Source organism: Papilio polytes, unplaced genomic scaffold (genome assembly GCF_000836215.1).
Source record: "Papilio polytes unplaced genomic scaffold, Ppol_1.0 DF821911.1, whole genome shotgun sequence".
NCBI classification, from domain to species: Eukaryota; Metazoa; Arthropoda; class Insecta; order Lepidoptera; family Papilionidae; genus Papilio; species Papilio polytes.
The window spans coordinates 202790-228593 of record NW_013527293.1 but is presented as its reverse complement, the minus strand read 5'-3'; the positions used below and the strand labels follow the sequence as shown (position 1 = coordinate 228593).

The following is a 25804-nucleotide window of genomic DNA, read 5'->3' as shown; positions in this document are numbered from 1 at the left end:
CTTCAGTGCTTTATACAAATCTAATTAATAAGATTTATTTACTTACGCTGCTCCTGACGCTGAGGATACCAAAAGAGTGTATCAAATCTTTGAGATATTCCTTTAGCGAGTTTGTACACAGGTGGTTATGTAACTCTGCTACTTGTGCTACGTCTATCTTGAAGAACTTCTGTAACTTTCGTTTATCACAGAATATGTCTCCTGGAGAGTCCAACTTTGATGTTAAAATCTAGAAAACGATAAGATACAATGAACTAGATAAACTAAAGAATATTGATTAGCTCTTGTCGGATGTGAAAGAGATTTGTCTCCGTACATGTCTAAAGACGCTCCTAAACTTCTTGCACTCTCTTTCTCTCGCTACCAGGCTAGTGGAGATAGTGTGAAGTATATGAATCAGGTTGTATAATTGTTGTACAAATGTTTTTTTGTTAGCAAAGGATTAACGTCATTAAGTACAAAGTATGACTTCTTATTACTTACCTGAGCTCTTTCTGGGTCTGACAAAGCATCTAAACTCTTTTCAAACATGTGTACTGGCAGCGACAGTACCGCCTCTATCCCTTGCGGGTGTCTCAGGGAGACATTATACATTAGTTCCTCCAAGTGCACATTTATATAGATCACTTTCTCCGCCTCCTCTATCAGTTTCGTTACCAGAGTGGAGTAGAATAATACATCGTGCTTCGTCTTATCTGGCAACCATTTGTAAATAAAATTCGTAATACGAGATAATCTGTAAAGTAGAAAACATGATATTAAATACTTGCTATGTTGTATCTTTTTGAAAATTATTTTTATGAAGTCGAATTGGACACAGTTTCTTTTGAATTTAAAGTAATTGTGTACTTACATGTTGAAAATGTCAAAGGAAAGACCGTCGTCAGCTAAATCATCGAAAGCTTCCTTAGCATTAGAAAATATATTGGACACGCCATTCACAGTTGACTTTAATGTATTCTCTTGCTTTTCACTATAATTTGATGTTTTATCATTTGTTCGAATAGATTTCATTCTCTGCTTTTCTAAGAATTTATTTAAATATTTTATGACCATTGCCGAAGAATCTGCGAAGTCTCTAATAGTTTTATAAGACTGTGTGTCGCCGAAATTAGGTTCGAAGTAGTCGAGAACATTGGAAATCCTGAAAAAATGAATAAGTCCAAGTAAAAAAAATGGAATAAATGAAGAATCAAAACTCAAACAAAGTAATTAATAAACAACTATCAGGTAAGACTGCCGTATTTGAAGAATGATTAAATATGAAATAATACGAACACATCTAGCTGTATGTATGTGAAGTCAGGAGTCTCATTGAGCAGGATCTCAGTGACTTCTGCGGGCAGGAAGCTGTGCAGCGCGGCCATGCGCAGCACCGCGCCCGCCATCTTGCCCAAATCCAACATCCTCTCGTCTTTCGACAACTTATAGTACATGTTGCCTAGCTGTTGGGGAAATTTACACATAAGTTCAACAAGTTTTTATTTTTATATATGTTAAGGTGGCAAACGAGCAAGCGGCCACTTGAAGCCGCCGAAATGGCGTAGCGACCGCTGTCCATAGACATCCGCAATTGCAGATACGTTGCCTACCCTTAATCGACGGTGGAAGGAGACGTAAATAAAGAGGATACTTCCTCTGTGGAGGAGACGCATTTCCTATGCGTCACCGTCAAATCCACTTTTCCTTCCCATCCGTCCCTCTTAAGAAAAGGGTGGAAAGGAAAAGGCACCAAAATTAGGCCTCTGCCACCACACTCATCAGACGAAACGCGGAATTGCTCCCACTTCACGCCTGTTTTCTGTGTGGTCGTGGTATTACACCGTGCGAGCCTGCCCATACGCGCGAAGATGTTAAAGCGGGCTCTACCACTGTTAAATTGATTTATAAAACTTATCAATTATTTGATAATATTCATCATCTATCGAAATACTCGTAGGCTAAATTCAAAATCAGTCTGACCGTTTACGCTATCAAAATCTATGGTCTTAAGGTTATTAAGAAAAAATGTCTAACTTACCATTTGTAAATACTTCCCCAAATCCATCTCTAGTAATAAGTCCATTGTAAGTTTTTGCATACTCGATGAAGAAAGTGAACAAATCTTTTGCACAAACATCTCCATGTTTTTGTTGTCCATTTTTATTGTTTTTGTCATCGATTCTACGTCACACGTATTAAAGTCTCCTTGTAAGAGCTGAAAAATTATAGTTATGTAACTTATACATGGAACTAGAATAAAAGGTGTTATTTTGTCAATTATTTTTTTATGATATTTAGTAAAGAAAGTTAACTCACGCCCTCGAAGCTTAAGTTAGATTCCATCAAGCTGTTAGCAAGCAGTCCGTCAAGTTCTATTTCTTTTTGCAAATATCGCTTAACTCTATCAGGATTCCGGAACAGTTCTTTAACATGCAAACCATGTTCTGAAATTAATAACTCTAGTTTTATATCGTATTTTCTAGACGGATTTAACCAAACTGATGTAATCACAGCTAGTCAGATGGTAAAAATGCAGTTTTTTTACAGAAGTCTAGTCTAGGATAAATTACTAACTGGTTATATAGACAAAGTCGGACACATCAGCAACCTCTGACAGTGTGGCGAGTAGCTTCAACGCATCCGGCACAGACGACGCTGTCCCCAGCAGCGAGGAGTTGGAGAACAATGGCGCGAACTGCTGCTTTATTTGTGTCAACCTGTCACCAAACAATATTTTACTATACTTGTAAATATACTGGTCTTAAATTTCTATTCATTTTTTTTAACATAATGTACAATGTGGAAGTTTTGTATAGACTTACTTCGATTTAGAATATGAAGGTATTTCCTCGTATTCGTCCATTGGAGAGCATTCGTTATTGACGCTGCAGATGAAGGACTGCAGGAAGGTCATGACACCAGCACTGGGCAGCGCGCGGGCAGGGAACTGACCTGCACACAATATTGACAAATTTATCCAAGATATGCGAAATAAGGAAGAATGCAATATTACGAGTAAGTTCATATGAAGAATACAAGTCTTTTTTTACTAATCTTTCTTTACTTTCATGTGAAATATTAATGTTAATAAAAAAATATTGATAAGTTACTAGAGGTTGTATTAAAACCTAAAATAATTAACAAATACTTACACGTGGGATAATCATGATTGTCGACGTTGCTCCTGACAATGTAGAGGCTCATCATGACCACGGTGCCCCACACGACGCCTGCTAGTGTTATCTACAAGAAAATAAGGATGACAAACCCCAGAGATTCTTTAATTTTTCAAAGATTAAATTATACTGGCTTCGATAAAACCTATGCAATTAGATTCCTTCTCCAACTTATGAAGACAAAACTTTATTTCTCTGCAAGACTTCAATAGACTACAGAATACTTTACCACCGGGGAGTGTGACGAATACTTTAGTGATAGTGGAGTTTTAGTTGGTAGGCTCCCGTTTATCGGGAGAGAGCACAACATAACCTCCGCGCCTTTCCCCTCTTAGGGCGCGGTGGTATGCGCTAACGCATTTCCCCACTTAAAAAAAAAGACTACAGAATACTTGGGCTATGTTTTGTACCGCTCTCTTAAAAGATAAATTATTTTATATTTACTATTAATAGCAGCTGCAATCGAGTTTGTTGTTTCTAGAAGGAATAGAGGTTCCAAGATCGCGCCAAATTGAAATCAATAACTTTAAGTCACGGCTCTAAGTGCTTATGTTTCCTGGTTTTATGGTCGATGTAGAACTATTGTGGTGACTTTCGGTTAGTTATTTACAACCTACCGGATTTCTTTTCCTGATGAGGTAGTCCTTCCACAGCAGCAGCCGCAGTTGCCGGCTCGCCGCCATCTTGTCACACGTATAGTTAATGCCACCATCACTGCAAACAAAATAACCAACACTTATTTTCGTAATTCTTACATTTGTAAACTTAGACATAATTGTATGGTTTCACGCCGACGTTTAAATTCATTATACACGCTTTGTTGCTTGATTAATTGTTTTTTTTTGTACAATTTTCCATTGATGGTTTTCACCTTTTACAATACGTTACGTACTAGTAAGTAACGGGTAACAAACGATGTTTGTCGCATTTCTTTTCTGTTTGCATAAACGCGAAAGTGTTTTTTAGCTTCATGTTTTCTACGCAAATGCAAAATTAAATACCTTATAACTTAGCTATTACGATCTACAATTCAAAATTAACCAAGTAGGTAAAATTTTGGAATTTAGAATGGCATGAAATCGCTTTGGTATACACTAGACTGTAGACATTCGATTCGTTGAGCTCTAGCCCTTCGACTTGTATTTCCAACCATGAATTTTCACTGTATAAATACTTGAATTTAGACATATTGTTATCTCTATTCATTCAGAGAAAATAACAGTGACATCAACATGTACTTACTGTGCTTAAACAGCGAAAACCCACACTAACCTTCAAAACGAAAGGAATAGTTTACGTTTACATTGTGTGCAATGATATTAACAACGTTAATTGGACAATGGGCACAGTAACAGTGTTGAATAATATAAGACGAGCCAAATATTGTGACATGTGGATGTGCGTTTATCAAAGTTTACTAAAGCAGTACTTGTTACTACAACATTACGAGTTATGTCTAAAGGTCAGGGTTCAAACATTAATATGCTAAGCATAAAATACTTTTATTTATAAACATAAAAAGAGAGCCACGAAAATAATAAACTTGACATGAAAATAACGCAATTTGTCTTAATTTTAAAGAATAGATAAAAATGGAAAGTCAACTCTTTACGTAATTAAAAATTTTAGTCAAATATCTATTGCAATATATATTTTGAATTCAGCTGCAGGTATTTTTACGTATAAGAGCTAAAGTTGAATAAATAAAATTAAATAAACCAAAACTTGTACTCGTAAGTCGACTTGAAGGCGCTATAACTATTCTCCTTATACTTAGTATCCTCTAAGTTATGAGAATAAACTTGATCTGTTAACCTAGACTTACGTCACTGCGTGTCCTTGATCTTTGACAGTTTAACGTTTAATAGTTTTTTAATTTAATATTATAACATAATCCTTAATGCACTGCATATTTTGTATTCATTATGCATCGTAATTCTCCTCAAAAGTAATTGCTTGTATAAGTTTTGTTAAAAACTAGCTGTGGCCCGCGACTTAGTCACAGTAAACAGTAACCTAAATTACTCCCATAGCTGAAAAAACTTCGAGTAAAATTCCTGTATAAAGTCCAGTCGTTACGGAGATTATCCGGAACAAATGATAGGACAGACAGACTTGCTTATGATATATGTTACAAAATTACAATTTCGTGCGGTTTTCGCGGAACTTTCTGCCCCGCACAGCCGCGTTGTGGAACGGTCTGTCCTCGGCGGTATTTAAAAACCAATACGACTTAGGGTCCTTCAAGAAGCGAGCCTACAATTTCTTCAAAGGCCGGCAACGCATCTGTAGTTCCTTTGGTGTTGCTGATGTCCATGGGCGTCGTTGATCACCTTTGTGACCATCCGCCGCTCGTTTGCCCCCTTCTTATATAAAAAAATACATGGCGTAGTTTTATTTAACGCTGCACTGTTTTGTAAGATTATACGTGACTTTATATAAACTCGGCTATCATTAACGGATCTAATAAAACGTGTCCTCAAGTGTAATTTACTTTCTGACTTAACCTACATGGTAGTTAACTTGACAATGTTGAGAACGTAAGTTATAACTTCAGTTAATTGATATCTGGTTTTGTTTTAAAAATTGAAAGTGAATCAGTTGGGATTACTAACTTAAATTTTATGAAGTAAGTTAATTTTTATTTTGAATTTAAGTTTAACCAGTAAGGTGGCATGAAAAGACAGAATAATATAATGCTGTAAGAATTAATAATTACTTGAGTATAGAAATCTTTATAAATTACTTTTTACTAACTGTTCCCGTGCGACTTCATCCTCATGAAATTATGATAATTTTATTTCATTGTTTACATTTGTCAAATTATCAATTACCAATATCAAAATGACATGACATGATAACAACTAGCTTCCTTGATGTTGGCAACTACTTATGGTCTCTTTCTCACATTAGGATTTTTATCCAAAATATTTACCCCTTAGGTTTAATGGCGTAAAAATATATAGCCTAAAGCATGACGCAAGTGTAGGACTTTTTATTAAAAAAATAATTATTCAAAAATATGCTGTAACAACTAAGAAGTGCGTGTTTACGTTTACTTTATTATAAAAGTATAGATTGAAACGCATAAAACGTATTTTCTACGTAATAATGATTTATTCAAGACATTGTGTCAATGACCTCGTCTTGTGATTTATTTACATTTAAACGGATTACCGCAATTTCTATTTCCTGATGCGTTTTTGTGAAAACTTTAAAGGTTCTTCAATATTCAAGGTACGCGTATGTATGCAAATATTTTACGATGTACGATATTTCCTTATTTATTATATTTCTACCTAATAATATTTTATTGCGAAATATAATATATACAATAATAGTTGCAGTGATATGAGTTATAGCCGGAAAGTAAATCGACCTTAAAAATATTCACGGAAGAGACATTACAATCTTACTAATATTATAAATGCGAAAGTTTAGATGGATGGATGGATGTTTGTTAAATATGTGGAACATAATCTGGAAGAACACATAGGCTACTAACTTTTGTTTATTAATAATTTCACGCGGACGGAGTCGCGAGCAAAAGCTAGTTTTTTATATGAATGACGAGTAAGAGATTTCCTTCCATATGTACAGTCGCGGTAATCTGCAGTGTTACACTACAGAAAAAATAGCCTTGTTCATTACAATACAAACCCGCCTCTACAAGTAACTAAATATAAAAGCAATGAGTACAAACGAAGGGATAATAATAGAAATAACACTACCCCTGTATCACTAACCGACTTTCGTACAGATTCATTCATAAGCTGCATTGTATTTGTTTTTTGTTCCACGTCTTGTTTCAAAATATTCAAAAGATTGTAGCTTTTGCAATGGAGCATTTCCAATTTACCCGACTGTACTTATTTTGTTAATATTTGATGCGACACAATACGGCCAAAATACACTTTTATATCAAACAAAACATCTTTATTAAATTACATACGTATTTACAATATAATTACTTTTAATCTGAAACAATTGCAAGCATGTTTTTCGTTTCCCGCGCTTCAATTGTTTTTCACTACCTTTTTTTTTACATTCAAATAGGCAAAAGTCTTGGTGGCCAGTATGCCATCTCTTTGGCTATTTATCATCCAAAGAGGTTATATTTTCACTGAACCTGGTCGTGGCGGCTTCTCGCGTTGTTTGTTGACATAATATCGGTTAGGAACTGACGCATTATTGGCATTAGTAGTTACATCTTCCGTAACTAGTTATTAATTTCAGTCAATTTGCACAACCTTGAAGAAATTATTTAGCTTGAAGATCTATGAGGTAAATGGATCATTACTAGTTATGTAGACCGTATTATTATTATTAAAAAACATGATGTTTTTTACATAGAACTAAGGTAATCAGATTACCTAATTGTAATAAATGCCGTTTATTTTCTATATATTCTCGCGTCGTCATCTATTGATAACTAGCGAAAATCATATTCAAGGAATAATCGAGCTGTTTCCAGAATGTTCGATCGCCGCGAGCAGCGAAAATGACGTTCGCGAAAAGATATCTCGAACATTCGAAACGGCTTCGAGAATGTTCCATTATGAAATTTATGTAATTCTGACTATCGAGAAAGTTCTGGAATAAAATGACAAATGTATAACGAGGGGTATATTAGGGGAGTCAGTCGTGACTCGGGAAGTGATACGGTGGAAAGTGAACTGTGAAGAAGAAGTCCTGAGCGAATTACGAGGAAGATTAAGTGACCGCGGAGTGAAAGTGCTAGTGAATAGTGTCAATAGTGTTCTGTAAAGTGCGCTGTGTTAGGGATTCAGTGTTTGCGTGCATCGTGTAGTCTTGACGGACGATTTGTGAGTGCAGTGAATCCCTGTTCTTTAAGTCGCCAATAAATTAACGCAGAAAATTTCAAGGCGTTTTGACTCTATCCCTCACGCTCGTAACAATATTATTGCATTGTTAAAATCTCTTTTGACGCCCACAATTCAGTCTTATTATGCTATTAAATGGGAAGCTAAATTAATTCATTTGTAGCTGACAATTTAAAGCAGTTGTTATCAAATTAAACTCGTTACAATATTCGACGATTCGTTTCTAATGACAGTTCGTGATGGAATCACTCGGATGGCACATAAGGCACATCCTGCGTGACTGGCAAGGCTCATACGAACATACTACTGCGGTATTCAACTGTCGAAAATATTGTTGTCGACCCTTTTATACTCTATGTAAAAAACAGAGACATATGTCAATCCAATGTCATTATAGAGCATTTCCCGGTTTTATATAGTCTGAGCTGTATTCTTATTGTGGTTTTGTATTGGCAGGAAGTTTATTCGTATGTTTGAATGAAAATTAGATGTTCCTAATCTGTTTATTTTGGCATAAAAATGTTTTTATCAAGCTGTCAACGTGATTGTGTGAATTTATTTGATATATATCAATTTGGAATTTCCGTAAAAATCGTTTCGAGAATAATACATATTGTAAACTTTAGGACTTTGAGGTTAGATTTTTGCTAAAACAAAAAAAGGTAATTATCTTAACCAGCACACAGAAAAGTGTTCATTATGCGTTTATCTTTTGTTTACAATTTTTAACAAGTATACAATTAAATAACAAAGTATCCCTAAATCGACGGAGGAGGAGACGCACATAAAGAGGATGCTATCCGTTCCTACGCGTCTCCTACACCGTCAAAGCCACTTTCTTACCCAATCCTTTCCTTAATAGAAAAAAGTGGAACGGGAAAGGGACTAAAATTGGACCTCCAGCATCACACTCATCAGACAAAACGCGGAATTGTTTCCACTTCGCGTCTGGCTTCTGTGTGGTCGTGGTATTACACCGGGCGAGCCGGCACTGCAGTGCGAAGATGTTAAAGCGGGCCCTACAACTGTTAAATCATTCTCCTATCATTCGACCACACATAAACCTCTCTATACATGTATGTAATAAATGTTTTAGACAAAATATAGATATAAATTTATCGTTTATTATTACATGAATATACTTGTTTTTTAATTGCTACACACTAAATACATTACTACAATGTTTCTTATAATTTATACTCGTTAGATAATCTCTGTTTTCTGAATGAATATGTTTTTGACAATGAAATAACAGATGACAGACGACTGTCTTCATTGTCACAGGAGAAAGGCAGGCCTTGATATGTCATTTGACGCTCAAAGCAATTATGTAGATATCTTGTCATATCAACATATCCGAGATGTAAGTTGAGTCAGTATTAACAGAAGAATGATCCATTAACGATATTTATACTATTGTGGTTGCATTTGTATTGTGGTTTCCGCAATCAATGCTTCCTATATCGGTATAGTATATGTAGAGTTCATTATTTACATGCATCTTTCAATATTCTCATCGATGCTGACTTTCTATACCTTTTGTCTATGAAAACATTGTCGCTTTCGGTTTCGAAGAAACGAGGGAACTCAACAATCGTAATCAAAGTTTTACGAGCTGTTGCTGGCGTCTTCGTCCGCGCGGAAATAGTTTTTTTTTATAAACATTGCACTATGTTACTCAATGATAACGTAGCTAGTAATTTGTGAAAGAAATTTTGAAATCGGCGCTGTGGTTTTTGAGTTATTCGAATACATACAAAAATACAAATATTTCCTCTTAATGTTAGAATAGATATCAGCCTTACTCTGTGAGTTTTGGGATGAATTCTATTTTTGACCGACTTCCCAAAAGAAAAAAGTACTCAATTCGGCATAACTTCGCCGCTAGTGGACCGATTTTGATAATTCTTGTTTTTCCGAAATGTTGCTAGTGGGTCCCATTTTTAAAAATTAGACAAGTATATTCCAATTGTTTAAGCTTATCTTGACTACATTATATCAGTGCATTTAAATAAATTTTCATGTAATAGCATAGATAACGACTATTTGTACTTAGTTATTGACAAAAACTGATCAATCTACACAAGCCTTGGTAAGACAATCGACTACGACCTCCATACAGACACGCCATACCTCTGCAATACTTACCTCAATAAATCACATTAAATTATCGGAAAATTAAAAACAAAACGAAGCATTTAAAATGCAATGTAACAAAGATTAATTCCGACGCAACGATAAAGGTAACCAACTTATATTTACTTAGTAGCCTCTAGTCTATTTCTCTCTACATCGTTTTCTCTCTACTTAGTCCTACTAAATTCTTGTAAATTGTCAGATAACAATCCAACGTGTAATATGTAATGGAAATATCGGATTTTGTTACTTTATCTGACAGTGACATCATTTTTAAGCTATCTGAGCCTCTATCAGTAAGTAATAGGACAGGCTCTTAATGTCGCGATCTCTTATAAGATTCTTCTCCATTCTGTGAGGTTCTCAGTGAAATGGATGGTGTTTTGTTATATTTAGTCCAGCGTTAATGAACAGCGCCCTCTGTGTCCCCTCGATTTTACTCGGTGAATATTCAAATATTAACTTAGAACAGAAACATTATTGTACTGAAGTTTAAGAAATGTTTATAATATACTAGTTGCTGAACGTAATTAATATCTGCGCGGAAATAAATCATAATAACCCGCGCGATGAACAGATTGCATAGTCCGGTGTCTACAAGGCCAACAGTGGAATACGACTCTTATATTATATTACGATATAATATTACACTCCAGAATGTTTTTAAATCTCTTAAAACTTTTATTTTCATTGTTTTTATGGTTTCGGTTTGAATACTTCATTTTACAGTGAATTTATTACACTGTTCCCTTAGTTAAGTTAACGTAAAAATGTGATTCTTGAGAAAAACAAAAAGTCTGCGATGAACGAAGATTTGTATCATTTTAATGCTTTATTATACTTTGTTCTACAGACTTTTCAAATTATTGAGTAATTTAAATATGTGGTTTAAAATAAATCATATGTTAAAATGTTTTGGGACGCATGAAATTAAATTTAAAAATCTGTTCAAGATTGCAAAAATCTCATTATAATTGCGAAGATAATAAATTAAACGCGGCCAAAGTTGAAGAGTTACACCTTCAGACTTAATTGTTTTGTTTTCTTGAACCAAACCGGTTTGTTATTATGTTTTATTTAATTTTTGCAGTTAACAGACACAGACTAAACAACACGTAATACTTTCTTGCTGGCAATTATATTTTATTGTAGCTAGTCTATTTTGTTTGCGACGTTGTCCGCGCGGATATAAATAAGTAATAATACAGCCTATGTTACTCGGTGGAAATGTAGCTGTTGATGGTGAAAGAATTGTAGAAATCGGCTTAGTATCTTGAGTTTATTAATTACATAAAAATATACAATTCCTCTTTATAATATTCGTGTAGAAGTAATGTGTAACTCTAATTCGTGAACAATTATTTCGTGGATAGTAATCTACCTATCCATACGTATAATAAAATTGGAGTGTCTGTAATATCAAAAGAAAAATTGCATATTTTAGGAAGATGAAGTATTTTCGTTGCTAATGACGTAAATCGCGATTAAAAAACTTTTGTCTGTCTGTCTTTTCGCAAGCCGCGTTTAATTCGGGTAATCTCCAAAACGGCTTGGATAGCTGACATAGACGGGTATATTATAGACCACTTTTTTATCCTTAAATTACGTAGACGAAGTCGCGAGCAACAGCTAGTATGATATGAATTTCGGATATAAGGATGGGGAAGTAAATTACTGTTATCAAATATAACATACAAGGGAATATGCACAAACAAACAGAAGGTAATGTTTATTTATATATCATTAACGTGTATCTTGATAATATTAACATTTCCTGTAGCCAATAGCGTAGTATTCTTAGATAGTCAATATTATATATGAATTTATAACAATGCGTGTATAACATGAGACTTGCTGTCACTTTGTTTCTTTTATTATTCATTATGTATTTTTTTATCTTTAAACGCGTTAAAGCAAGGTTAATAAGGACGTTCGTACGTACGAATCTTTAAAAATCAACCTTGATTGTTAATGAAAATATGTCGAAAGGCTTACTGGAGTACGACCTCGATGTGTTTTTGATAGGAGCTGAGCCTAGTACTCAAATGTTACACTTTGCGATCCCGCTTTCACGTTCTATAAGTTATGTTCTTTCTTTTGTCTCCGCTAGAGGGCGCATACCTTTGACTGCACCATACTTAAACCCTTAACTGTGATTCCTATTAGCTGGAGGTGCGCACACTAACACGATTTTTATTTGTGCAACTAAACAGTTGAATGGATTGCGAAACAAACGACAATCGACAATCGCACAACTCTTGTGAGATATTTCAGTCAAAGATGTGCACCTGCTCTTAACCGTAAACATCGAAAATATCAAAGTTACTACACAAAAAGACTAGAGAAACCTACAGTTTTAAAAGCTGTAGTTGATTTATTATTACTGATGTCTCCTATTACCCTTGACATCCTGTTTATAGCAGAAAACATCTGTTCTGTCTCATTAATACGTAATAACACACATGACTACATGTCATGTGCAAGTCAGCCATAACATCGTTAATGCCCCTTACCGTAAATAATTATAATAATTGAATAATGAAGGAAAACTATTAAAACGAATAAATAGCATAGATAAATAAACTATTCTAAAAATGACAAACGTAATATTACTGACTAGCTGTTCCCATGCGACTTTATGCGCATAAATTTATAAAAATTTCATTTTATTGTTCACATTTTTCAAATTATTAATAACAAATATCAAAATGTCATGACATGGCACAATCCATGGCAACCTTGCTTCCTTGATGTTGGCAACAACTTATGTTCTTTTTCCCACATTAGGTTTTTATCCAAAATATTTACCCCTAAGTTTAACGGCGTAAAAATATATAGCCTAAAGCGTAAGTGTAGGGCTTTTTATTAATAAAGTATTATTCCAAAATCTGCTGTAATTGCTGACATCTTAGGGAACAAAGAAGTGTGTGTTTACGCTTTATTATAATAGTATAGAAGTATAGAGAATGTTATCTAAAGGGTAATTTCCAGTTCAGATTTACGCAACAGTTTACAGATTAGACAATAATATTTCAAATATTTTCAAACGCCCGCATGTGTGTCAGAATTAATTAAAGGGTACCTATGACTATATGCTTTGGTTAAATATCCAATGCAACAGAAACTATCATGTCACGTGCCGTATTTCTATTAGAGTCCGATATATTATAGGCCATTTGAAAGTCTTCAATTTATACACACACTAGCTTTCGCCCGCGACTCCGTCTGCGTGGAATTAAAAAAAACAAAAGGGAGTAGCGTATGTGTTCTTCCAGACTATTCTCTAAATCTGTACCACATTTCATCGAAATTCGTTAAGCCGTTTAGGCTACAAACCCTAACAAACATCCATTTATAATATTAGTATGATAAGTATGATAACTGTTATTTTCTATAGCTTTTGTTAATTTATACAATATTCTGTTTGTATTTTTGAGGCGACTAAAGGTAATTTAACCAAGAGGACGAAAATCTGTTGCGCCCAACGTGATATTGTTTGTATATATTTAACGGGGTAAAATGCTTGTTACTTTTTGACCGACTTCCCAAAAGAAGGAGGTACTCAATTCGTCTGTATGTTTTTTTTTTGAAAGATTAGAGTTGCTGGCAACTAATAATTTTGAGTACTGGCTGAATGTGCATCGCATGATAGATGTCAAGGCGACTATCGATTGCTGTTATAAAGTCAAGTCGTTAATCTCTGTAAATGATTGCAATCCTATTAGAATGTGTTGTGCAGTTTTCATTTAAAATGATGGTTATCTAAGGATGGTGTTTCTAATGTTACGCGATTGTTAGTTCATTATCTCCGACATACACGCCCACAATTTAATATAGTTACTAATGTTTTTAATTAATCTATTAATAATGTTTTTATATATTATAAGGTGGCAAACGAGCAAGCAGCCACCTAAATCCGCCGAATGGCGAAGCGACCGCTACCAATAGACATTCGTAATAGCCGATGCGTTACCTACCCTTTATCGACGGTGGAGGAGACGCACATAAGACATTTCCTCTTCCTTTGTGTCTCCTCCGCCGTCAAATACACGTTCACTATTCATCCTTTTCTTATGAAAAAAGGAGTGGATAGGAAAAGAGATTAAAGTTGGGCCTCCGGCACCACACTCATCAGACGAAACGCGGAATTGCTTGATTAGGTTTGATACCCAAGCCGTTTTGTTTCAGTTTCATAAGTAAAATTTGTGAAAACCGCAAATAAATGAAATCTTATCTTTAATATAGTTATATTTTCACTCATAAAGAATTATTACATTCGATAGACAATGAAGTAAAGAATTTATCTATACGGAAGTTCCGGCGATTTATGTCTGAAAGAATAACAAAGTTATTTAACTTTATAATATAGTAATACTCGTGCAGAAACCGGACAACATTGCCGCGTCATTGCAAAGTTTAAGGTCCTAATATAAATCTTTGACCTGGTTTTATTAAATATCTGCGACAGGTTTTTGAACGTAATTGGACCTGTTTTAGTCACATTAAAGGATTTCGTGTTTTAATTTTGCAAAACTGACCGTCCACCGTCAAGAACGTTACAAACTTGTTCGCCCAAAGTTATTTTACTAAGTTAGAAATATTTTATTAAGTACCTGACTGTAGATGATTACAAACATCGGATAATCTAAGAAAGTATAGATAGATTGTATGAAAGATGTATGGAAGAGCAGTACATACTATGCCGACCCTTCTTAGGGATAAGTACACGTTGTAAATTACACTACCAGACTCCCTTAATAACGTCTTTGAATATGTCAGTTAATATATTAAATAAAAATATATTAAGGAAAAAAACAGGCTTATAAAATCAACTTTGAAGATAACTTGAGCTTACTAGAAAAAAAAATAACAGAATGGATACGTATTATTAATAAATAATAGGAATGATTGTGTAAATGTGACGAGATCGAATGTGACACAGTAATAGTGTCGACTCTGCGACTGGTCGGACTGGTCGCGGTCCATTGCGTCACACGACACGTCACGATACGACATTGTGCAACTGAATCTTCAATACCACTCTTTATTAAAAGATTGTGTTCATGTGGCTAATTGTTAAAAATATATAAAAAAATCATAGAATCCGATACAAGTAATGTGTGAATTGTCTAATTTATTTAAAAACGGAATGTAATATAAGCTATATCACTTAATAAAAACGATAGTAAAGTAAAAATAGATCACTTAACATGTAACAAATTAACATAATCAAAAACTAATACAATGTTCGACAGAACGAGGGAAATGTTACGAATGAAAACAAAGAAATTATGCAACACAACATATTGATTGGCGTGAGAATATCACTGCTGTTCAATTCACGAACGACCCACTAACTTACGACATTCACAAAAACATAGATAGGTTATTTCGATGATTATTCATTGAGAATCTGTTAAATTAAGTCATACTTTTGTCAAACAAAATATAACTTAACATATTTGAAACTATTACATTTTCTGCTTTACTTTTTCTGTTAAAAAGGATTTATCAATCGTAATTCCGATTATTTTTAAAGTTTCCGACCGCGATTGAAAACACATAATTAAGAGTATGTGTTCCTTCAGACTGTTTTACATTTTTGCCAAATTTCAGCGACATCTGTTGGTTTGTTATGGTATCATATAGTAACAAATCTCTATTCGAAATCTTTTGCTATTATAATATTAGTAAACACAGCAGTTTTAATTTCTGTCTGTCTAAATTATATCTCCAATCATATACGGACAGTGACATCACGTTGTTACACCAATTATTCCTTATTTACTTCTCACTTTAGTTTGTACACTGTATCGCAATATTTAGATACATTGCTTCGGTAAACAGTTATGTGCAAGCCATGCTGATGTCAATATTACACTTGACACATTGACGTGGTTTTGATTGTTGACACGCACTTAGAAGGATTGTCATATACTAACAGAATCAACTTCCCCTCATAAGTATTTACATAGTGCAAAATAAAATGATTTTTAGACGTTACCTGAATAAGGTGGTGGAGACAAGGAGATGAATGTTTATTATCTTCATAATAGCTTAAAAGATATCGATACAATTACAATTATTTTATTTTTTGTTGTTAAAAGGTAACTGAAAGGGAAGGCATTGGCTCCTTAAACACAGGAATCCCTAGTTAAGAAGCCAAAGCAATATTGATCCTTCAATCAATGATTGACAATAAAGAATCTTTATTATTATTATTATTATTAATTTGGCACAGATTTAGAATATAATCACAGGCTATTTGCTACTTTCCGCGCGGCCAGTCATGGATAAAAGCTAGTTATTAAATAAAGATTTTGGTAAAAATATTATACTCTAATGAAATTTGTAACGAAAAAAGGAGATAGGATATTGTTGGACGGTTACTTTTCTCCGTCCGGGGCTCTGGAGGTGTGGGGCTATTGAAACACTTTCTTCATCTAGTTAATCATTATATTTATAATATCAAAACCACATTTTATACAAATGCTATTCTATAAGTCCTACTATGTTTCTTGGTACGTGTCGAGATGTGAAGTCATGTATCCAACATTAAATATACAATTCTTTATAATTTAAAATATACTATTCTAATATTAAAAACCATCCTCTGTGTGTACAGTGTCGCCTGCCAGTATACAAACATATAGAAACTCCAACAGATATAAAAGAGTTTCATTTAATATTTTTGTGTTTAGCATATTAAAACAAAAATTCTAGGTGAAGTATTAATATTTGTATGTATGTTTGGTAAATAACATTATAAATTTTAATCTGACTGTGTTTGGTTTATTCTGTGATTACAAAGTCGTGGTTCTTTGAAACTATGAATATGTTCATTGACTCGACTGGTGTTGTTTTCCAGCGTAATAGTTTCTTGGAAATTCTATACCACTGCGTAAACATCGGTTCTGTTAAACCTTGTAATCCATAACTTCTGTTAACGCGATAAGCGTTTTTAGCATTACAGGATATAGTATCCCAGCTGTCGCAACTACAAACAAATCACCATCAAAGAGCAGATATGTAAATCTATTGTAAACTAGCTTTCGCCCGCGACTCCTTCCGCGTGAAATTAAACAATAATATAAAACATAGCCTATGTTACTCACCAACAACGTAGCTTTTATTGGTGAAAGTATTTTTGAAATCGGTCCAGTCGTTTTTCAGTTATTTCATTTCAATCAAACATACAAAGTTTTCCTCTTTATATTAGTATGATATGAAAGGATCGTTTCTTTATAGGATGAAATCTACGTGTCAAAGCTATTCATGGGCCTGTTCAATCATAATTCAAATATTCAAGTGCTTTATTGAGTTCCAAGGTCTCCTTGCTCGGTTTAACTGCAACGTAATTTAATATAACTTATAAGTTCTGTGAGCCTTCATTTATCCTGACAATAGCGTGTTGTCTCGAAACATCCTACGGGGCTGATGTTACAGGACCAGTTCCTACGCTTCGTAAGTCACTGACCGGTCTACCAGCAAAATAAAAACAAAAAAAAAACAAAAAGTAACAAAACTTAAAAAGACTTTTAAAGGTTATACGTTTAATTAGTACACTTTTATATAATTATTTTTTGTTTCTGACTTTATTGTGAACTTCTAAATATGTATTAGAAGCTGTTGCTCGCGGCTTCGCCCGTGAGAAATTAAAAAAATAGTAAAAACATAGGCTATGTTACTCAGTGATAATATAGCTTTTTAATGGTACAAGAATTTTTAAAATCGGTCCAGTAGTTTTTGAATTATTTCAATACAAAAATGCAAATCTTTCCTCTTTATAATGTTAGTATATAGATAATACAAATACCGCTGAAATGAAAGAAAAAGGTGTAATAACGTCAAAGGTTGCAATTCTTTCATAATTTTATTAGATACGTAAAGTGTAACCTTGTTGTTAATTACCTCACGTGTTAAATACTCGAATAAAGATTTAACATACGTGACTTTATAACAGTAACCGAATAAACGTGTCTGAGATGAATTTATGACTGCAATTTTTAGTAAATAAAAATTAAATCAACGACGCTTTAAAATTTGAGTTACATATTAGAGTACATGTCGAAGCAAAATTTATTCTTTCGATAACACAATCAGGGTTCGTAAAATCATTTGCAGAAACTACATTTGTCATATTGACGTAAAAATCTTCAATTCTCCGTTTCCACAGCAATGTGAACTTTAAATTTTTAATAGCATTTGTTTACAAGATTTATTACTTAAAAACATGCGAATTTTAAAGTAGGTACTTTCCCTGAAACACTACATACTGACAGCAACAATACTCGCTAAGTAACATGTTACGCGTAACATGCAGTGTCGTAAATTGTATTTGTACATAAACATTGCAAATGTCAATAATTCGGTGTAGTTCGCACTGAAGTGAGCTGCAAGTGGTGACGCAAGTGGCAATGTTTATCCTATCGGTTTGCACGGCGGATATCTTGCGACACGACACCGCACCGTATCCGCCGCACAAATACATTTAATTACTTATTACTTGTATAGATTTTACTAATATTATAAACGCGAAAGTTTAGATGGATGGATGGATGTAGCATAAACAGCTGAACGGATCTGGATAAAATCTGATATGAACGTAGAGGACAGTCTAAGTTAGTGTTAAGAATGAATGTGGATGGCTACAGCGGTTAAAGAAAGACCGAAGAAAGTATGGATGGATTGTGTGACAGAGGATATGCTTAAGAAAGGAGTGGATTTACATATGGTGACTGATAGAGATGTATGGAAAAGTAGCACATACTGTGGCGACCCTTCGTAAGGGATAAGGGTAAGTGGACGTTGATGATGACGTAGAGGACAGTCTGGAAGAACATATAGGCTACTTCCTCTTGTTTATTGTTAATTCCACGCGGACGGAGTTACAGAAAGCTAGTTAAATATATTTAAAGAAATTACTTGAAAAGTTACATTTAAAACAAGTTATGTAATTATTACCTTAGATTAATTTTATGTTAGTAAAATCTTTGCTGTAATTTGCGGAAAAACGTCGGAAACAAATTAATTAAAATATTATAAGATATAAATTCAACATAAGGTCAAAGTTATTTGCGCGATAAGTAATGAGATATTAGTATTGTGTGAACATTTTATTATTAATACAAGTTTTATTAAGTACTTATAAGATTATTATTACAAGTTATGGCAACTTATTCTATTAATCTGTTGCTATTAATAATACTAGCTTTCGCCCACGACTCCGTCCGCGTGGAATAAAAAAAATGAACACATTGTGTACTTAACACTATGTGTTCTTACAGTCTATCCTCACACTTGCATGTTTATTATGAAAGACGAGGTTCCGTAAATTTTTTTTATTAAAAGTTTAAAAAGGTTGATAGCTCAGTGTCTAAATTAAATTCAAATTAAAAAAATATGGATAATCCAAAAAGCTCAAGTACTTAAACAAAGCAACTTGGAGTAGAGGTAAGTTAGTTTATCTATACTTCTATACTAATATTATAAAACCGTAAGATTTTCAGCAATTCTTCCACTGTTAAAATGCTACTATCTCTGAGTAACATAGGCTACATTTCTTATTTTTTTAATTCAATGTAGACGAAGTCGCGAACAACAGCTATCGTCATATTTTCGACCAAAGAAATTGTAGTCTTACGTTCCTTTTCCGGAATACATTCTGAATAATTTTCCGTAGTATTTTTTTCCGCGAAGTATCAATTTTCTTCAATCAAACTGCATTTGCTGTTAGTTAATACGGTTTAGTAATCGCCGCAATTACTCGTGAGGACATTATGGATGCGGTGGTTACCGACTTACTGTAATTGATGCATTGAGCTATTATATCGGTCATCTTTCTTCATGGTAAATTATTTCTAACTTGCTGTTCAAGTGCGGCTTCATCCGCATGGAATTATCAAAAATTTTATTTCATTGCTTACATTTGTCAAATTATCAAAGCAAATGTCAAAATGACATTACATGACAAACCATGGCAACCTTGCTTCCTTGACGTTGGCAGCAACTTATGGTCTTTTTCCCACATTAGGGATTTTATCCAAATTACCGCTTAAGTTTAATAGCGTGAAAATATATAGCCTAAAGCGTGATGCAAGTGTAGGGATTTTAATAAAAAAATATCAAAAATATGCTGACATCTTAGGTAACAAAGAAGTGTGTGTTTACGCTTTATTATAATAGTATAGATCATACAAAGATCACATCCATATTATGATTACATGTACTTCGACTATTGTAAAAAGTTTTGATATAGTTATATTTAACAGATCTATTACCTTCAAATTTTTAATAAGGCTTTTAATAGGTTTAGTAGACAAAAATGTTAAAGGGACTATTTTAAAGACAGAATTTTTATTTTAGCTGGGATCGGACCTTGTAACTAAAACTATCCAGGTAGTACAATCACTAGACTTTGTGATCCATTATATGTAAATGCTATACACAGCTTCGGTAAGACTTATTGCGGTGGAGATTGTATCAAGTGCATTGCCTCAGCGCTGCCTTACACGGATTATACGACCTAAACAAATACTTCAACTAAATTCACTTTAAACAAATATTGATTTGATATGAGTTATATCCCAAAAGACCAGCTAAGAATCGAGTTCCTCTTTATCCTAAAAACAATCCTTAGTTTTAGACTAAATAATTTGTAAAGATCATAATTCACTTCGATATTCAGTCTAGATTCCCGCCAAAATGGTGCATTATCAAAACACACTGGAATAAATTCTCAAATCCGAGGCCTAATTTTAAACGCTTTTTTTAAGAGGAAAGGATGGGAAGGAAATGTGCATTTGACGGTGGAGGAGACGCATAGGAAGGAAAAATGTCCACTTTATGTGCGTCTCCTCCTCCGTTAATTAAAGGTATGCATCTGCATTTGCGGATTTTTATAGGCAGCGGTCGCTTGCTATTTCGGTGGATTCAGGTGGCCGCCTACTCGTTTGCCACCTTATGTTATAAAAAAAATCTTTAAAATTACCAAGCAATTAAACCATTCGCATTTATAGTAATAAAATATCAATGTAATAATAGAACCTTATTTATAACACCTTATTGAATAATAAGATAATAGAAACATGAGGCAATTAATATAGTTCATTGAGGAAAACCACTGAGAGACTTTTTATACTTCCTTAACCAAAGAAATGTGACACTTAAGGTAACAGATAGGTAAAATAGCTAATTCCAAGACCCAATAAACGTCACGCATTTTAGTACACTTAATTTAAAACTAGAATTAGGTATTTCTGTCCTTTACTAAGGGCTTATTCTAGGTAGATCTTGATGTAGCGCGGTTAAACAAGTTTGCTCAACACATAAAAATTTAATTATTGCATTAATTGTCCATTAAGGTTATAACTACATTTATACTAATATTATAAAGAGGAAAGATTTTTGTATTTATTGAAATAAGTCAGAAATTATTTGGCCGATTTCAAAAATTCTTACACCATCAAAAAGCTGCGTTACCAATTAGTTACATAGGCTATATTTTTTCTTTCAAGCGAACGAAATCGCGAGAATATTAAATATCAAAGAGTCTTCCTTATTAGTGATGAATTAACAATTACTAATTTTATTTATCTTACAATGTTATTATATTAATCATGTATCTTATTAATTGGAAATAATTAAGTTAGTAATTATTTAAAAATATATAATTATGTTTCATAAGTTTAAGAAGCGTGTGAAATAATTACAAAGTTACAAAAAAATTATTAAACCCAATTTATTTGTAAATGTAAGCAAAAAAGCATTACTTATTATAAATTAAAACATCGAGACAAGCAAAAGTAAGTTTTCTGCAAAATGAATCAAGGATTTTGAAGAGTATTGTAGAATTTGTTCAGCTGTACCGAAATACCATTTATTATATGTTATTGAACCAACATTGTAAAACGAATTATTAGATTTCCATAAAAATTTAATTAATAACAATAACATGTGTTTATGGTAGGAAGCGTAAAGACTGACACATCTTAATTCTTACTTAGTAATGTTATAAATGCGAAAGTTTAGATACTTGTCTGTTAGTTTGCCATCTAAACTGCTGAACGGTTCTCGATGAAATTTGGCAAACATGTAAAGCATAGTATAGAATAACACATAAGGTATGATTTTGTTTGTTTTCAAATCCATCCGGACGGAGTCGGGGGCGAAATCTAGTGCTTACATATTTTTTTTTGTAAATGTGTACGTATCTATAAAACTGAAAGTGTTAAGATTGAATGTTGGATGGCTACAAAGGTAGAGGAAGACCGAAGAAAGTATGGATTGTTTGGAAGAGGATATGCTTAAGAAGGTGGGTTCAGATATGACAGCTGATAGAGATGTATGGAAGAACAGTAAGTTGATGATGATCTGTGAAGCTGACTGTACAAATAAGAGACCATCTTATAAAGTATGATGTACAACACAAATGTTATTAAAACACATTACACGCACTTTTTAAATAATATTTTACTTTCTTTAGATTTATTAATGTTATCTCAACAAAGTTTAACTTATAATATTTTGTTTACATGATTCATAAGATCAAAATGATTGAATAACATAAATACAAAACATTATACATTAGTTTGTTACACTACTTTTTTATCATAATATGAAACATAATATGGGCATATTCATGATTATGCAAAGTTTTATTACATAATATATAAAGTTATGTACAAAAGTAAATAAAATAAACCATTCAGAGCTACACTATGCTCGTTTAAAAGACTTCAACGATATTATGTAAACAAGTAAACATAAAAAAAATAATCACATTATACGTCTCATTTTTTACGATACGACTTCGCTGAAAAAATCAATAATTTAAAGAAATTACAAATTTGGTTATCAGGTGATAGATGCGTATTTATTTTAACACTGTTGTTTATACAAACGATAAAATTCCGACTTCACTTGTATTTTAAACATAAAAAATAACATGAATAATCCCCTACACCTAGTAGCCTCACCTCAAAAGTTTCCTCCTAGGCCTCGGCCTCCTCGCCTCCTAGACGTTACCTCCTAGCGTTACCTTTAAGGGCTTATGTAATTAATATTAGGGGATTACTAATACTTAATTATCGATATTCCGTTATCTAAAACCTATTAGATTTATTGGATAAGGTTTAAAAATCTGTAAGGAAAATTTTATTACAAAATGTTGAAAAGCTTCTGAAAAGCTTTTTGTTGTAACTACAAAGTAGATAAATCATTCTAAATCTAAACAGTTAAAGAGTAATAGACGAAGCTCTCAGAGAATGTTAGAAATACATTTTCATATTTAAATATTATTGTAATACTTAGAAACCGGATTATTTAGAATTATTGTTAATATTAACAAGAATAGTCATTGTTTTTATTTTTTATTTTTTGATATGTATAACTCTGTATCTTTTATCTAAAACTATGAAATACATGTATTTTCGTAATACCATGTAAAATTAAAAATATTTATGAACATATAACATTGTTTAAGACTAACTATAGGGTAGTTTTCAATTATAACAATCTTTATTTAAACTTACAACAATAAACTTCTTTTGAAAGGCGCCTGTTTTCACTTCACAGTTCACAATAATATAATTTTCAATAATATTTTAAATACAAAACTCGCGTAACATTTAGTTAAAAAAGGTTGTACGCGTCCACGACCCTCGGCCTTTGCGCACCGACTGACACACGACACTGCAACACGAGATGAACCGTCTGCGCACGCGCAGGCCTCCAATAAAAAAAACAAATGTGACGTCACGCCGCGGAAGATTTCACGCCAATCGCTGTTTTATTGTTTAATGTCAGTTCTTTTGGTCGAGAAGCAGTCACGATATTTACCATGAAATTATGCTTATTTAAAAATGACCTATATCGGTCTATCCGGTCCTTTGTCAAATGCATGGATATTTTAAAAGAGTATCCGCAGTCTGTATGAACGTGTATGTATGAACATGTATGCCATCGTAAAGACTAAGCAAGATTAAATGTATGTAAATTGGGAATCTCTCCATATTCTCTGTACAATTCCAGTACAGCCCTCGGCTTAAATACAGCACCCCCAGTTTACTAGCTTTAGGTATAACAGGCTTTTGTGAGTCTATTCGCAGATTTGTGGCGTTCCTTTCTGTCCAGCCCGGGGCCGTCGCCCAACCGCACTGTACCCCAACGCCGGCACAAGTCTTTCAACAATGGAACATGACGTTGCAATTATCACGTAAACATAATTCGGGAAAAACGCTTTTAGTAAAGTAATAGCACTTTTTATCGTGTTTAGAATCTGCACAGTTACGTCAGGGTTTTTTAATTATTATTCTTTAAATTTTAGACCTGTGTTACCTCCGGCTTATCCGGTATAAAAAGCACATTTCGGACTTATAAAGAAATAAAAAATACGATTTTATTTTGCATTCAGAATGAGATTTTTACCATTTTTTTCATAATTAAAGTTTTACTGTGTATTAATGTAAATTAAGCATATATTGTACGATACCGTATATAAGAGAAATCCTCACTCAGTTAAGTGGTCATAGAGAGGCCTTAAGTGTTGATTAAGTTGGTTTAGTTTTCTATACACGTGTAATACGGAAATGGTTACTTTAATTATATGAGACGTAAAGCGCATCATTTGCTAGCAATTAACCTTGAAGTATATTATATAATAAAAAGTAATAATTATGCACTAAACAGGCAAAATGTCAAAATGGTAAAAAACAAGATTATTCTAAGTAATAATACTCAGTTACAATAATAAGATCAAAACAACTCCACAGAACTAGGAAAACATGCAAATAAAAAGAAGTTGAATTGCCAGTAACCTAAAGGTTACTTTTGCTAATCAAATTGTCGTGGGTTTGAATCCAGCTCAATCTATAAAAATACGCTGTTATATAAAATGATGTAAACACTAATCTAACTAGTCAATATTTGTTTCGTTGTTCCATCAAAAATGATGTCGCAACACTGGTATCCATCCATCATAAACATTGCTCAACTAAACCATGATTTATAAAATAAAGTCAAGGGAAACCCATAAAATGCCAATAAATGTTGTCAAATAATTTAAACACATGTGGAGTGTTTACAACTTTTAATATGTCACGTGGACACAAGTAACAAACATTGTCTTATCTTTTAATTAAAATTTATTCTTAACAAAAACATAGCCTAATTACGACCATACGTGAGTTAAGCCGTTCTGCATTTTCATAAGGTGGCAAACGAGCAAAGGCCATCTGAATTCATCGCAAAAACGAAACGACCTCAAAGACATCCACGATTGCAAATGCGTTGCCTACCCTTAGTTGACGGAGGAGACGATGATAAGCAAGATATTTCCCCTTCCTATGCGCCGTCTCCACTTTTCTTCCTTATAAGAAAATGCTGGGAAGGGTTCTTAATAAGTTTCAAATATCGCATGAGCGTTTAACCGATATAAAAAACCTTAATGTTTTGTCTACACTAGTCAATTGACCGGTAGTCGAATAGTTAAATGCCCTTGTTATTCAATTTTCTGTAGTCCTTTTATCTGAACTGCGCATTTGAATTGGAATACGTTTGATCCATTGTTAATACAATGAAGTTGATTAGAGACGCACTACACAATGACACTAGTAAACGACATAACGCCATCTAGCGTCAAAAAAATTAATAATTTTTTTTTATACT

At 33.4% G+C, this 25804-nt stretch overlaps 1 protein-coding gene across 1 annotated transcript in view; it reads right to left on the bottom strand.

The window, feature by feature from the left end:
• Positions 1-23834, bottom strand: part of LOC106107719 — a 45420-nt gene extending 21586 nt beyond the window's left edge. The window contains exons 1-11 of the mRNA XM_013288704.1: positions 23671-23834; positions 3776-3872; positions 3135-3225; positions 2805-2934; positions 2557-2699; positions 2299-2426; positions 2021-2197; positions 1279-1445; positions 854-1144; positions 484-736; positions 47-229 (exon numbers count right to left, since the gene is read on the bottom strand). Of these exons, the coding sequence (XP_013144158.1) occupies positions 47-229; positions 484-736; positions 854-1144; positions 1279-1445; positions 2021-2197; positions 2299-2426; positions 2557-2699; positions 2805-2934; positions 3135-3225; positions 3776-3841 (1629 nt within the window). The 5' untranslated portion in view covers positions 3842-3872; positions 23671-23834. The remainder of the gene's footprint in view (positions 1-46; positions 230-483; positions 737-853; positions 1145-1278; positions 1446-2020; positions 2198-2298; positions 2427-2556; positions 2700-2804; positions 2935-3134; positions 3226-3775; positions 3873-23670) is intronic.
• Between the last annotated feature and the right edge of the window lie 1970 nt (positions 23835-25804).